A 16,470-nucleotide genomic window follows, 5' to 3' on the forward strand; every position below is an offset into this window, starting at 1 on the left:
TCTCTCAAAGCACGGGCCCTGGCAATTTGGCCATCCTGGTGGCAATGGGGCAGGCTCATGCCATGGAACTCCGATTCTGGGCCCAGGAAACAAGCGCAGACTGGTGGGACAAGATAGTGTTGCAGGTCTGGGATGATTCCCAGTGGCTGTGAAACTTCCGCATACGTAAGGGTACTTTCATGGAACTTTGTGACTTGTTTTCCCCTGCCCTGAAGCGCAAGAATACCAAGATGAGAACAGCCCTCACAGTTCACAAGTGAGTGGCGATAGCCCTCTGGAAGCTTGCAATGCCAGACAGCTACCGGTCAGTCAGGAATCAATTTTGGAGTGTGAAAATCTACTGTGGGGGCTGCTGTGATTCAAGTAGCCAAAGCAATCATTGAGCTGCTGCTATCAAGGGTAGTGGCTCTAAAAAATGTGTAGGTCATAGTGGATGGCTTTGCTGCAATGGGATTCCCTAACTGGTGGGGTGATAGATGGAACCCATATCCCTATCTTGGGACTGGACCACCAAGGCTGAGCCAGTACATAAACCGAAAGGGGTACTTTTCAATGGTGCTGCAAGCACTGGTGGATCACAAGGGACGTTTCACCAACATCAATGTGGGATGTCTGAGAAAGGTACATGACGCGTGCATCTTCAGGAACTCTGGTCTGTATGAACAGCTGCAGCAAGGGACTTCCTTTCCAGACCAGAAAATAACCGTTGGGGATGTTGAAATACCTATAGTTATCTTTGGGGCCCCAGCCTACCCCTTAATGCCAGGGCTCATGAAGCCATATGCAGGCACCCTGGACAGTAGTCAGGAGCTATTCAACTATAGGCTGAGTAAGTGCAGAATGGTGGTAGAATGTGCATTTGGACTTTTAAAAGCTCACTGGTGCAGTTTACTGACGTGGCTAGACCTCAGCAAAACCAATATTCCCATTGTTACTGCTTGCTGTGCGCTCCACAATGTCTGTGAAAGTAAGGGGGAGATGTTAATGGCGGGGTGGGAGGTTGAGGCAAATCACCTGGCCGCTGATTATGTGCAGCCAAACATCAGGGCGGTTAGAAGAGCACAGCAGGTTGCGCTGTGCATCAGAGAAGCTTTGGAAACCAGTTTCATGGCTGGCCAGGCTACGGTGTGACAGTTCTGTTTGTTTCTCCTTGATGAAAACCCGCCCCCTTGGTTCACTCTACTTCCCTGTAAGCCAACTGCCCTCCCCTCCCCCCTTCGATCACCACTTGCAGAGGCAATAAAGTCATTGTTGTTTCAAATTCCTGCATTCTTTATTAATTTGTCACACAAACAAGGCAACACTGCACTTCAAAACTTACTGAATGCCAGCCTTCTGTTGCTTGGGCAATCCTCTGTAGTGGAGTGGTTGGGTGCCTGGAGCTCCTCCCTTCCCCCCCCCCCCCCCCGCTTTTTGGGCATCTGGGTGAGGAGACTGTGGAACTTGGGGAGGAGGATGGTTGGTTACACAGGGGCTGCAGTGATGGTCTGTGCCTTTTCTGCACCTCAACCATATGCCGGAGCATATTAGTTTGATCCTCCAGTAGCCTCAGCGTTGCATCTTGCCTCCTCTCATATGCTGCCGCCACCTTTCCTCTTGATCCCGCCACCTGTCCTATTGCACGTCCCTCCTGTCCTCGCGTTCATTTTGTGCTTTCCTGGACTCTGCCATTGTCTGCCTCCACGCATTCTGCTGGGCTCTTTCAGTTTGGGTGGACTGCATGAGCTCAGAAAACATTTCATTGTGAGTGCTCTTTTTTCGCCTTCTTATCTGCGCTAGCCTCTGGGATGGAGATGCTAGTGGCAGTGTTGAAACATTTGCAGCTGCGGAAGTCAAAAAAGGGAGAGTGAAACTGAAAAAGACACATTGGCCATTTAAAAGGAGGGGCTGATGTTTTCGGGTTAACGTGCAGCACAAATCCAACTCATCCCCCCACACACACACACACACAATTCTCTGGGATGATCGCTTCACCCCTCCCACCACTGCGGGGCTAACAGCGGGGATGATTTCTTTTCAGCCACAGGCAAACAGCCCAGCAGGAACGTCCACCTTTGAATGTCCCCTTAATAAAATTCCCGTATTTCAACCAGGTGACTATGAATTATATCACTCTCCTGAGGATAACACAGAGAGATAAAGAACAGATGTTGCTTGAATGCCAGCAAATACCGGAACCACATGCTGCCATTCTTTCTTATACAATGATTCCAGACTACATGCTACCGGCGTGCCGTGGTAAAGTGTCCTACCATGGCGGACACAATAAGGCTGCCCTCCCCAGAAACCTTTTGCAAAGGCTTTGGGAGTACCTCCAGGACAGCTTCATTGAGATGTCCCCGGAGGATTTCTGCCCCATCCCCAGACACGTTAACAGACTTTTCCAGTAGCTGTATTGGCCGCGAATGCATCCCAAGTCTTCAGGGCAAATTAATCATTAAACACGCTTGCTTTTAAACCATGTATTATATTTACAAAGGTACACTCACCAGAGGTTCCTTCTCCGCCTTCAAGGTCCAGGAGCCCACCTTGGGAGGGTATTGGCTCCAGGGTAATAAACAGTTCGTGGCTGTCGGGGAGAACGGTTTCTCCGCTTGCCCTGTGTGCACTGTCTTCAACCTCCCCCTCCTCATCATCTTCCTCGTCCCCAAAATCCTCATCCCTGTTGTGTGAGACTCTCCCCTTGCAGGTGTCCACAGACGGGGTGGGGTAGTTGTAAGAGCATCCCCTAAAATTGCATGCAGCTCAACGTAGAAGCGGCATGTCTGGGGCTCTGACCCTGAGCGGGCGTTTGCCTCTTGGGTTTTTTAGTAGGCTTGCCTAAGTTCCTAAGTTTCACTGCTGCGGGTCCCTGTGATAGTCTCTGTCCTTCATGCCCTTGGAGATTTTTTCAAATATTTTGGCATTTCATCTTTTGGAATGGAGTTCTGATAGCACGGATTCATCTCCCCATACAGCGATCAGATCCAGTACCTCCCGTTCAGTCCTTGCTGGAGCTCTTTTGCAATTCTGGGACTGCATGGTCACCTCTGCTGATGAGATCTGCACGGTCACCTGTGCTGATCAGCTTGCCACACTGGCCAAACAGGAAATGAAATTCAGAAGTTCGCAGAGCTTTTCCTGTCTACCTGGCTAGTGCATCCGAGTTAAGAGTGCTGTCCAGAGCGGTCACAATGGAGCACTGGGGGATAGCTTCTGGAGGCCAATACCATTGAATTGAATCCACACTACCCCAAATTTGACCCGGCGATGTTGATTTCAGCGCTAATCCCCTCGTCGGGGAGGAGTACAGAAATCGATTTTAAGAGCCCATTAAGTCGACAAAAATGGCTTCATTGTGTGGACGGGTGCAGGGTTAAATCAATCTAACGCTGCTAAATTCGACCTAAACTTATAGTGTAGACCAGGGCCAAGACTTTGCCAGATTGGGGACTTAGATTGTAGCTCTCTTCGTTTGTTTAATTTGTGTCCTGTGGCACAGGAGAAGAAAAAACTGTTCCACTGAGATCGGACTATACTGATGATCAGAATTATTAAGCTACAGAGTTCGTGAAACTTCATGTTTTTCGTTATTGAAACTGAATGTCATTGGTTGCTGCCTACCATTACCTTTTCTGTCTTTAAAAAAAAAAGAGGGGGTTAAAAGGATTACCTTTCTTTCTGTTCTAAAGACTGACAAGACGTTAGATCAGTGCAAAATAACAAGGATGTGTAACATTTATATTTTCTAACTTTATTGCTGTAGTTTTAATTGAAGATCATAACTTGTGGCAAGAATAGCCATTTATCCATCTGTCAGGTTCCAACACTCCTTGAAACAAGTCTTAGATTATTTTTAGGAAAATGTCAGTTATACTTTGGTTTCAATACATGGCTCTATTGGAATCTGAGAAATAGCATTGGTTTCTCTTCATTTACTGAAAAATCCTAATATACAAGCATAATGCTATATATTGATGGCCTAACTGTTAGTATAATCAGAGGGAAAAATCCTCCATGTGTGATTTTTATTATTGAGTTGCTTCGTTTTTGTTAACTGGTTTTGTGTGATGTTTTCCTTATAGGCTTTGATGAGACCTGGACGAATTGACAGCATCATCTATGTGCCTTTGCCAGATACCAAAACTCGAAGAGAAATCTTTAAACTTCAGTTTCGCTCCATGCCAGTCAGTGATGAAGTCTGCTTAGAGGAGCTCGTCTTACAGACGCAGAAATATTCAGGAGCAGAGGTAAAACGTTCTGTACTCTGCTGGTGGCTGGGGAGTGAAAACGCAGAACTATCCTTCTGAAAAATCTAACACAAATACCATCAACTTACTTGAGTGAGGGGAATTCTAAAGGCAAATATATATATACCTACTTGAGAATACAATATTCTTTCCTTATTTGTCAGGTTCCTTGGAGATTGCCCAGAAAAAATAGTACAGTCTTAGGCTGTTATCTTTACCATGAAGTTCCCACTGCACCAGTGGTTCCAAACAAAGCCATGGTCATGGGGATGGGATGGATGGATGGTCCCTGGGAAGATGGCTGTATTGGAATCATGCTAACAGGAAATTTGGGTTGTGGGGATGGGCGCAAACTTAGTGTGAAGGCACAGGTCCTCTGAATGATTGGCTCTGGCCTCCCACAGATCTATGGGCATCTTTAATGTTTGATGGGTGTGGAGGGAGACAGCCATGGAATATTGTGGGGGAATCTCTATGAGGAGTTAGTTTCAGACAATTTCTTCCCCAGCACCCCTTTATAGGTTTCTCTGTGAGAGAGAGCAAGGTAGTTCTATTTTCCAGCTTACAGAATTCCCTATGAAAAGGTCAGCTTTTGTCTGCAGATGTTACACAGTTACCACAGTTCTTTCCTATTCTAATAATAGGGGGAAAACTCATAGTTCAGATACTGTTGTGTGGTAGTTGCTGATAAATATTGGCATTTTAATGGCAACCATGTAGTCCTTGCTTACTAGTTAATTCAGTTTCTCTGTAGAACCTGTGATCCTTTCCTCATTTTATTTAGTTAAATTAAATGTTAAAAAAAAAAAAACTGTTAAAAGAATGTTATTATGGTTGCAAAGTCAAACACTCAAAAATTAGGAAATGCCAGAATTAAGGCTGCCCAGGCCACCTTCATTTGGTCCCCTTGTGCATATGCAACATGACCTGGGTTTTAATTATGTAATCACTTACTATTTTTTCCACAGGACCCCTGCTTCATTCAGTGTACAGGATGGACAATGTTCTAAAAATTAATAAAGGCTGTGTCGTGAATGAGGCTCTGGTGTATAGGACCTGTGTTGTATTTGTTGCAGAAGAACTGAAAAAGGGTCTTATAATGGAAAATGTTGGGCATGCTTAACTATTGGCATGTTACGTGCATTGCCTATACTTAGATTCTACTAGGACAGTTATTGTAGATGGAGGTGGTAGGAGCTGCCTGTAGTTAAGGTTGTCTAAAACTTTCTATTGTAAGAACCTGTTTTCAGTTGCTTTTCAACTTGCCAGTCTTAAACCATTTAGGCTGAAATTTTGCATGTTGGCTGTCTGCCGCAGAACGAAGATAGGAAAAACGTGTTGTTTCCCACATTTTTAAAAAAAAACCTCTTGCAATCATTATGTTGAGAAGCGCTAGCTCCTCCATGCTTTGGAACAAGGACTGGAAATTTGGCATGATGCCTGGTATCAGGGATGTGCCTCTTGCCATCTGTTGTGAAAATTCACCCAAATTTGGCCAAGTTATAAGCGTCTGAGAAGATAAAATAAAATTTTTGAAAAGTATCCTCTCCCCAGAGTGCAACTGCTGTGCATGATACCAGAAATTCAGGATATTTGGGGGATTCTATTGAACTTGACTCAGCTAACGCACAAGTGGTGACTTCCTGTAATTTAACTGATGCTCACAGAGAAGCATCTGCCCCTTGACTGTGGCTTTGTGCAGAGTCAAAATCAAAATAACCTAACTTGTCATTGATTGCATCTGCTCAAAAAACTGTTCTTGGGATAGCATATATTGTAATCTTATTTATGATGGTGTTAATATTTTTATTTTTTATTGTTCAATGAAGTATAGTAATAGTGACAGAGAAAACCAGCACAAAGAGAACTTCTAAAGTGAGTGTTCCTTGGAAGTGTATGTAAAATGTCTGATGGTTGGCACTGACAGTGCACTGTTTCATTAAGGCCTTTTCTTCCTGGTGTCTCCAGTTTCCAGCTTTACAAATAATTTCCGCTGTTGAATGGCAAGTTCCCATATCCACTGTTCTACCCTTTTGTATACCAAAGAAATAGGAAACACACTTGGTTTTGTGTCTATAAGATGCTGTATAAATAGGGAGCTTCTTGTAGAGATGTGTTGAACTATTGCAAAATGAGCTGAATAGATAGTGAGTAATACAGATTAATCTAAGTAAAAATAGCACAGTGAGTAATAATAGCATTCATCTAGCCTCCGTGCATGGCATTTTTTCAGATCAGATATTTGTATGTTTTCCTATCATCACTTATGACCCTCAGAAGTATCTCTGTTCATCTGCTGGGTGTGCGTGTTTCCTTTCTCTTAATGAACATATTTGTTGTTACATCCTCCTTGTGCCATGGTTAGTGCACAGAGTGGAAACTCATCACTCCTTGTCATTATCTAAAGAACATATACATAAATGATGTATCAAGATAGTCTGCTAAATAATGTACATACTCTCCCATTTATCCGAATGGTCTGGGGGACATCTGAAACTTTTGGATAACCAGGCATGCAGATAAACGGAAGTGCTATTTTGAGCTACATTTTCACTGATACAGAAATACGGGAAATGAAGGGAGCAATGCAGATGTTTGCTTAATACTATGTACTTTATTACAGAGTAAATAAACAACTTTATTGAGTCTATTAAAATATCAAAATTGTATTATCACAGTGGACATAATTTAATTCTGAATTATTTATCTTTTTTATGAAAATGATTCATCACAGTCTGTCACTTGTCATCATTGTGCCAACGGCTGCAGCAAATCTCTGCAGCTTGTCCCTTGCCTTCCAGCTATCACAGATGGTGGAGTTACCAATGTTGCAGTGGTGCACTACATCAACAACTTTTTCTCCCCTTTCTAGGACCTTTGGAATCTGTAGTTTCTGTTTTAGATCCAACACAGATTGTTTTCTTTTGACATTTTCCTGCCAAACTGCTCTTGCATCTGAAACAGGATGCTGCTAGGTCTCAGTAGCTGGAGGTAACCGCTCAGAACTGCTATACAAATTCAAAACTGTTGATTAGTGCTAACAGGCACTAAGAAAGTAATTGACATTGTATTGGTGGCTGATTAACTCATATGGGGCTGCATCGGGGACACAACGTGCATTCGGATAATTAGGAGTTTCTGATAAAGGGAATTAGGATAACTGAAATTTTACTGTACTTATTTTTCAGCATTTCATTTGTGAGAAGAACCGACATAAATAATGAGAGGAAGAGTTACAAGTAAATTGTGAAGTCCCCTCCTTCCCTTATAAGTGTAATGCTAAAATCAAAAAGTTCATATTATTTAACTGAGAGTTTGTCATGTGTCAGTCTATATTACACAACAGATATTGGACCAAACAAACCCCTATAACTGAACACCCCCAAACTCTGGAGAGGTTTGGTTTCAGATCTAATCTTAACGTCTCAGGCCCTTGTCTAGTTACACAGATGCTGATGTATGTTCAGCATATATGCTTATGGCTCCTAAAATGCCTAAAGTAAACTTAAAGGATCATTTGAATGGCTTAAAGTGTGAGTGACATGAAGTTGTTTTGACAAATGTTTGAATACTGTGATTGGATTCGCCTCCTGTGCCAAGTGATGGAGTGAGGAAGAATAAAGCCTTCTAGGAGCCAGGACCCAAATCTTTGCTGAAGTGTGTGCCCTCCCTCCCCAAACAGACTTCTCTGGCTATAGACCCCCCCCCCCTTAAAGGCATTTCCCTTTTTCTAAGAATTGCTGGCAAATTTTCCCTGCAGTTGCCAGGACCAAGCTATTCACATGGTAGGTCTGTCTGCAGCCATGCCAGGTCTGGCTTAACCAGATGTCTATCTTGCCCCTGCTTTTAGGCTGGATTACAGTCTCTCTAAAATGCTTCATATTTCTTGAAAGCAGTCAGTCCCTTCCCCTGTTTCCAGATCCCTTCTAGGAAGTTCTGCTGACAATCCTCAGAGCTGCTGCCTTCTGACATAGCAGAACCACTAAAAGGAAGCTGTGTGACTCTGCTCTATTGCTACCTTCATCCTCCTCTCTCTCAGTATGGTAGTTTGCAAGTTTTTGGCAGTGGCTTGTTTTAGTGTCCATACAGTGGTGGGTTTTTTTGTAAATTCTGAATTTCAAGAGCCTAAAGTCAAAGAAACTGCCTGATGATGCCTTGTATCAGAGGAGTAGCCATGTTAGTTTGTATTCACAAAAACAATGAGGAGTCCGGTGGCACCTTAAAGACTACCAGATTTATTTGGGCATAAACTTTCGTGGATAAGGAACCACTTCTTCAGATGCAACTGTACACTACAGTTTTTTTGATGACACCTTTTCACTGTTGAGCATTTTGAAATATGAGCACTTATTACCATTTCCCTCCTGATTTACACACCAGGTGACAGTGAAATCACTTTCATTGAATTTCAGTTATTTTGTAATGAAAACTTCACACACAGTCAGCTGTTTTCTTCATGCACCAGGAATATAGAATGGTGGTGTATGGAGTGACAGGTACATTGAAACCGAGGTATGCTCATGGTTATTGTGACATCATTGGAATCATACTGAAACCAGAGACTCTCAGGACTTGAGCTCCTAGCCTCCACATATGCAGCTGGCTGGTGGAAGACATTGCAAACCTAAATAACACCAAAGAGGCACAAATTCAAGAGATCTACCAGAGAAATGAAGTCAAGCATTGCTGCAGGTGCAAGGGACAGGGAAGCCATTAGGAAGAAGTGAGATATGTGCATTGATCCATGAGACCCCATTGAGCACCCAAGAACAATAATAAAGGGTGTCAGTTGTAAAAACACCCAGACGCAGTACTAAACATTGTCCTTGACAGAGTGACACCATCATCAGTCAGTGTAGATAACGCAGTTACAATTGGAATTTGCCAAATGCAAGAATTTGAATGTAGCTGGCCCACAGGGTTCTATGACACAATACCAAGGATAGCAGAAACGCAGTGGTAAAAAAAAGCACAGACAGGTTAGGCCAACAAAGGTATTTGACACTAACCTTATCTATTCAAGAATGATAGGCTAACAAGCAATTTCACAAGAGGTTGAGAGCAAGAATATTTTGTCACATGAGTTGGTTCCTGTACCTGTGTCAATGTTTACTGACTCTGATGACATGAGGATTGCCAAGGATAAATCTAAGCGATAGAAGCAGCTGCAGACAGAGATGTCAACTAAACATATTTCACAAGAAGTCACCTGCACAATCATTGATGGTTCCGCAGTTCTTTGGGCAGTACGCAGGCCAGCAAGTGGAATCATCAAGGACTTTGTGACCAGTTTGAGTCTACATTGAATACAAGCTAGCCCCAAATGATGTATACCTTGTATATATCTTTGACAGATACAAAGTCTTCAGTAGGAGGAGTGTCACAAGATCTAGCAGAGCTTCAGAAGCAAGCAGAGTACATCAGTTGAATACAAATACACAGTTGCCTTGACACTTACGGAAAATAAGAAACATTTGATTGACATAATTGATTCATTCAAGATGAGATGTTTCACCAGTGACACACACTAAAGCACAAGCTAGTCATCACAGACAGAGACAACACCCCATCTGAAAATACACCAAGGAGGTAAGGTGATGAACAGGGAAAGATATATATTCATCTCACGTTACAAAGCCGACAACATCTTATACAACAAATGATAATGGCTGCAAAAGACAGGTGGGAATATTAGTATTATCAGATGATGCTGATATATTTATCTTACTCTTGCACAATTTCCTCAAACAGAGCCTAACAGAAACCCACAATCCAAGAGAGCTGTAATAGATATCCATGCTGCTGCAGAGCAACACTGGAACACTGTATCAGGACTGTTAGCTGTCCATGGACTCTCAGGCTGTGATGCTGTAACTTCCTATTTTGGCCTCAGCCAAGGAACTGTGTTGAAGATTCTGCAAACTCACTCTCTCTCTCTGATGGGTGACATCATGGCTGCATGCTATGTACAATCAGAGTGTGCCACCATGTTGAAAGCATGGGAGAAATCATGGGCAGTGCTGTCAAAGTCCTCAGACTCCTGGATGTTATACAGGCGAGCTATTGTCTCCTGCAGCGACCAAAGAAGAGATAGCAGTGGTGTTAGCGACATGCCATTTTCCTCCCATTGAGGGTTCTTCTTTGTAGAGTATCCGGGAGTTAAGAGATGGGGGGGAGCTCCTCTCACTGTATCAAATGAAAATTGAGGTCCATGCTATACCCCCACTCCCTTTCCTCATATACTCCTATTATCCAAATATGTAATGTTGTTGATTGATATTGCAAAGGTTAAATACAGGCATTTCATGTATCAGAACTCTTCTACCTTGATTTTGTACACTTCAGATCACGCAAACTCTTACTTATTGTAGGGGTCTCGTGGTGGCAACGGTGGGATGAAATGTTGATATTTTAAAATGCTAAGCAGTGATAGTGTCGTCAGGCAGATTCTTAAGACATTCTCATGGTCTTGAGAGACCAAATCCACCAAAAAAAAAAAAAAAACTTGGTAAGGACACTAAAGCAAGGTTGACCAGAATGGCTGCTGGACTCTCCAAACAAGGGGTAGCGGTAGGGGAAGGGTTGAGAAAGATACAGTAAGTAAGCATATGTTATTATTAAGATTAAAAATAACAACAACAAAGACCTTGGCATAACTAATTCTTTACAAAGTTATTTTTAGTGTTCCTGCCCTTTAATTAGTACAAATGGGACAGCATATCTAGTTACAAAAGAGCTTGTCTTTATAAAACTGAAATCATTATTGGGTGCTTCTATGTTAATATGATACCTGCAAACAGAAATTTTAGGCTTACCTTCTGGACCCCAGAACTTCTGGAGAAGTTTATTCTACATTTATTTTTTTAAAAAAGAAAAATAATATTTTACATGACTATTATGTTAGCTATCTAACCTTCATTTTTTTCCAGGTGCTTTTCACTGTAATATCTAGTACTAAGAAGTTCTAGGGACAAGTTTGAGTAGCCTATGTGATCTGTTTCTAACCGCTTCCTGTAAATAAACAGATTGACTCACTGAAAATCACAACGAATAAGTATTTTTTAAAATATTTGCCAGCTAATGCAAGTTCCTTAAATCTCACTCCTTGGACCCCATAAATTTCCTGCAATGGAGCAGTCCTTTAATATAGCAGCCTTGAATTATAAAATACCTGCCTTAATAAAAGCTCAGTCACACTATCCTTGTCTTATAGGGGTCAAAATTAGGTTTTCTCAGTCATTTTCTGTTCTCTGTTATAATCACAAATACAAACCATCAAAAGCCCCAGAGCACTTTCTTGTGCAAGTAAAAACGAAATCATATGGACAATATCTGAGCAAATTGCTTGTTCTCTAATGTTGAAATTATATATTGTCTGAATCAGAAAAGAAGAGAGGTTGTAGCTGGAACATGTCTTGGCACAGAGGAAGAGGGACACCTGCCTTTTTAAATACAAATTTTGATCTTTGTAGTAGGTTTGACTTACAATCTTTTTTTTATTTAGTTTTTTATCACCTTCCTTCACAAACTAAATAGGGAATTTGAGCTCTGAATAGGGAGGAGTGGGGACAGGAAATGTAATTTTCACTGTTGAAATATTTAATTCAAGAATTTAGCTGAATAAAAAAAGGGAAAAACAGAAGGGCAAGAGGGCTCCCATTCACTACCTGCGCCGCTGACTCAAAAGAATGTTGTGATTAAAATCCAAAAGGCAACAGCAAGGAAGGAGATTGTGAGTGGCAATTTAAGTAGTATATGGAGTGTTTTTGAATTTAGATCTGGTTAGAAATCATAAAAATTGAAACACTTTGGATAGTACCAATATCTCCTTAGGACAAATATGTTTATGAAAAATTAGCTCTGGGATTGTCTATTTTAAAATTTATGGAAGGCAGTTTGTGGTGTGAGAGCAACATCTGGCATATTTATAGTATATCGGTTTCCATGCTTACAGGAAATAACAGTAATGAGAGGGACCCATAAATCTTTCATTTATCCTTAGTCGAAGTAGAAGAGTTGATGTAAATGTATCTTTCTCACTTTGCAATAACTCACAGAAGGAACATAGAGAATGCGAAACAAAATGCCAACCAAGTTTCACTCTGGCTCAAATGAAAGCCTGTTTGGTGCCAGAAAAGGATCTTTGCAGCAGCACACTAGCTGTAATACAAAGCTCTTTATCTTAGAGTGCTCATTCCAAAATGCAGGGGCTAGTTTGCTAGTATTTAAAATCTGAACTTATAAAAACTTCATTTCACTACTAGTAGTATTAAAGAAGCCACCATGCTAATAAAAAGTGATTGTATATTACATCATGAATTCCCTACATGATGTCAGTGTTTAAATAAGAGTTCCTTCCCTAAAGACCATACATTCTAAAGGTATGAGAGGTTGGGATAAAGAACAAAATGATTTCGAGCAAATGAGAACAGGTGTGGTGTTTATACTTGCAGTTCTTCATGCAGTGGGATTTTCAAAAGCTTTCATTAAAGGACAGTGAGGGATGTTTGGCTAACATTAACCTGGAGACTGAATCAATCATGAATGTTGGCCTAAGAAAGGCACAATATTGGGATTGGCTGAAGGAGACAAAGGGAACTGTCAGGGAAGAAATGTGAATGGGGCACAAGAAATGTGATTGCTCTCTCCCATTTTATATCATGCAACACAAGTTTATATCATTTTATATCATGCAACACAACACAAGATATGAGAAAAAAATGCTGCATTGTTCGTTTTGATTATTATTGCCACCTATTGTGAAAATCTTGCTTCAACAATCATCCTAGCATCTGATTCTCATTTTCAAACATGAGCACATGTTGTTTTGCCTTTAAGGACCCAGTTTTCAAGATGCTGAATCCCCAAAACTCCAATTAAAGTCCGTGGGAATTGAAGATGCTCAGCACCTCACAGATGTTCAGCTCCTCACAAGACTGGGACCTAAATTTGAACTTTTCAGATATCATGGCCAATGTTTCTATCTCAGACTAAGTGTATGGTAGGAGAATGTACTTTGTGGGAAATATCTAGTTTGTCCATGACCAGAATTACTCAGAGTTGACTCTTCTGGCAGGCGTAGTATTTGCAGAAGGTACATTTTGCTCAACATAAAGTATTATTGAGCAATAAATATTTTTAAGGTTGAGCCGCGTGAGACCAACAAGCGGCAACATTAAAGTGCCCATCCCCTCAAACGTACCTCCTTAAGTTTTTTGTGGAGTGGTGCATCAAAATTGTTTGTTTCAATCATTGTGAATTGAAAATGCTTGGGTGGGTGAGGGGGAAAAACTAGGACTCCCATCCAACAAAGGTGAAGTGGGATCATCACCTTCGTACTCACTTTTATCAGCTCTGAGGATGTGTGTTTGGCACAGGTGGATAGAAGATGAGGAAAGAGCTGGCATTCAAAATGTTTTCACAATGTGTTCAGAATAAATGAGGTGAATCACTGTAGAGATTTGTGGGGTTTTTTTAAGAAAGTAACTAGTTTCACAGGACTTCTCATGAAACCATTGTTTTCCACTGTTCTCACGAGAACCCTGCATGTGTAGAAGACGTGTAATTAGTGGGGCTGCTCAGCACATGAAACCCCTAAGGTGCCAATAGTGTGCCAGGTGTACCACAACTTGGAGGCAAGCACTGTAAGTTCGTTAGCAGGTAGTCCTTGTAGGCACTAGCCCTTGTGGGTTGCAATAACCACTCGGACACATGGCTAAGTGAAAGGGTATTTTACCAGGGCTGGCAGGAAGGGAACGATTGCAGCTTAAACAGTTTCAGTTCCAAGTGAGGATTAGTTGTTCTGGTTTTGTCCACTGGGGCAGTCCACTCGAGAGTCAGACCTTCTCAGGGCTAGTGCCAGAGGTGTCCTCTCCAGGTCAGTCTCCGTTCCAAGCAAATAGGGTGCTGTCATGTTTCCAGGCAAGGCTTAGTGTCTCTCATTGGAGCCCCTCTGCACTGGCTCACTGCCCAGCCATTGCTGCTCCCCCATAGGTCCCATGCAGACCTGTACTCAGTTGTACCATCCAGCAGTGACTGCCTATTCCACACACAGCTCATTGTACAGTTCTTGGGGATTCAGCTCTGAATTCAACTTATCTCAAGTTCCCTGCTTGCCACCTGGATGCTCTTTCAGCTTCTGGGCATCTCCTTGCTGACCATGTGGCCACCACTTCCAAATAGAGCCTGGGTACTTCCTGGTTCAGGAGGTTTCCCTTTACCTGGCTAGAAGAAGGGGATGTGCTGTGGGAAGTGGGCTGATAGGACCTGTAACCCCCTGCTTAGCAGAACCAACACAAGTGCTTGGATATCACAGAATTTAATGCATCACAAATATCTCGAAAGATTTGCACACCAGGATACTAGCTCCAGCAAGATTATCAAGAAGTCCAATTACTTCTCTTCCCTCCATATTACCATGTGAGATACTTTTGGAAGATTAAGTTCATAATTGTTGTAGCACTTGCAACATTAGGTATTTTTGCTGTTGTGCGTTTACAGTAGACAATCCCGGTTCATTCCTGATTGGGGGAATGTCTTTTCTATTCAAACAAAAAAACCCTCAGTGAAAATGTTTGTGTAAGTGCCCCCACATGTACTTAGGAAATGGTAAAGGTGGAACATTGTGTGTTGCATCCTTCCATCCAGGGAGAAAAATTGAGACAGTGATGGGGTTTGTACGCTTCTATAAGTAAAGAGAGCTAGAGAGAGTGGGGTGGGATGGTCCCTATAGGAACAGAGGGAATTGGGTTAAAGGAGTGAGTGGTTTCTCCCTTTGTTTGTTGAGGAGAGGGTAACTTAGCGGTGCCTTCCCTTAGGAACAGAGGAATGTGGAGTGAAGGTTTGGGAGTGATGGCAGTGGGCAGAAAAGTGGGAAGGAGTGGAAGTGTTCCTGTTTGGAGAGGGGTGAGTATCAACTACAGGCTGGATGAGCAATATTCCGTTGCTAGAGCTGCTCAGTACTAACAAGATTAGACACGTTTTGTAAAAACTGCTATTAAATATCAGTCCACATGAAGTTAATCAATACAGTCATGGCTACAGGAGTGATACTAACTCCTCGTACAATTTGAATATTACCTACTAACTCTGTTGTTTGCCTCCTTCCCCTTTTCTCTTCCCCCACTTTTCCACACTACTTTGTACACAGAAGTTGTCAAATATGCCTCTGTATAGAGCAGGGGTGGGCAAACTATGCGCCGTGGGCCGGATGCGGCCCACCAGCCATTTTAATCCAGCCCTCAGCTCCCACTTGGGGGTGGGGTCTGGAGCTTGCTCTGCTCCAGCGCTCCAGCCATGGAGCAGGGTCGGGGGCCGCTTTGTGCGGCTCCCGGAAACAGTGGCATGACCCCACTCCGGCTCCTAAGCGTATGGGCAGCCAGGGGGCTCTGCTCTGCATGCTGCCCCTGCCCCAAGCACCACCCCGCTGCTCCCTTTGGCTGGGAACCGCAGCGGTGCCTGCAGATGGGGCAGCGTGCAGAGCTGCCTGGCCGCGCCTCCACATAGGAGCCGGAGAAGGGACATGCTGCTGCTGCCGGGAGCCATTTGAGGTAAGCACCACCCAGAGCCTACACCCTCTGAGCCTCCCCCCATTCCCCAACCCCCTGCTCCAGCCTTGATCCTCCTCCCACCCTTCAAACTCCTTGGTCCCAGCCCAGAGCACCCTCCTGCACCCCAAGCCCCTCATCCCTAGCCCCACTCCAGAGCCCTCACCCCTCCCGTACCCCAACCCCAATTTTGTGAATATTCATGGCCCGCCATACAATTTCTATTCCCAGATGTGGCCCTCAGGCCAAAAAGTTTGCCTACCTCTGGTATAGAGCATAACAGAAGGAAGCGTGTCACCAGCACAATGGGGGATGCTGTAACTAAGCCGGGGCTACAGAAAAAGTGACTGAAACTAGCTATCTATTATCTATCTTTGCTGCCCTCTGCTCTTCCCTGTGGCCATGCTGCTTTATTGTCCTGTACTTGGCTGTGGTTCTGAGTAATGGAAAAACATGTTGCTGTTTAAAAGCAGATGGGACTTCATTCTGGGAGGGAAATAATGGGTTGCTGCTATTGTTCTTATTTGTTTTTATATTTTGCCTGTGAGTTATTTGTTGCAGATTTTTTAAAAAATTATCTATTGTTTTTCTCAAACTATCCTGGTCAGTTTTGAAAAATCTTATATCTCCACATTCAGGAGACAAATTGTCACATATGGAGGCACATGAAACAGAGACGAACTGATTTTGTGATG

The 16,470-nt window shown here is 42.8% G+C and overlaps 1 protein-coding gene across 4 annotated transcripts in view; it reads left to right on the forward strand.

The window, feature by feature from the left end:
* AFG2A (AAA ATPase AFG2A) overlaps window positions 1–16,470 on the forward strand; it is a 312,880-nt gene that overhangs the window by 249,118 nt on the left and 47,292 nt on the right. For 2 of the 4 annotated variants that reach the window (XM_073341065.2, XM_073341067.2), the window contains one exon: window positions 4,065–4,229. In XM_073341065.2, coding sequence (XP_073197166.1) covers window positions 4,065–4,229 — 165 coding nt within the window. Of the gene's footprint in view, window positions 1–4,064; window positions 4,230–5,197; window positions 5,412–16,470 lie in introns of those variants that run through there. The other 2 variants (XM_073341066.2, XR_012158550.2) reach the window with 2 other exon arrangements.

The sequence above is a fragment of the Lepidochelys kempii genome, chromosome 4 (assembly GCF_965140285.1).
Source record: "Lepidochelys kempii isolate rLepKem1 chromosome 4, rLepKem1.hap1, whole genome shotgun sequence".
In the NCBI taxonomy this organism is placed as follows: domain Eukaryota; kingdom Metazoa; phylum Chordata; order Testudines; family Cheloniidae; genus Lepidochelys; species Lepidochelys kempii.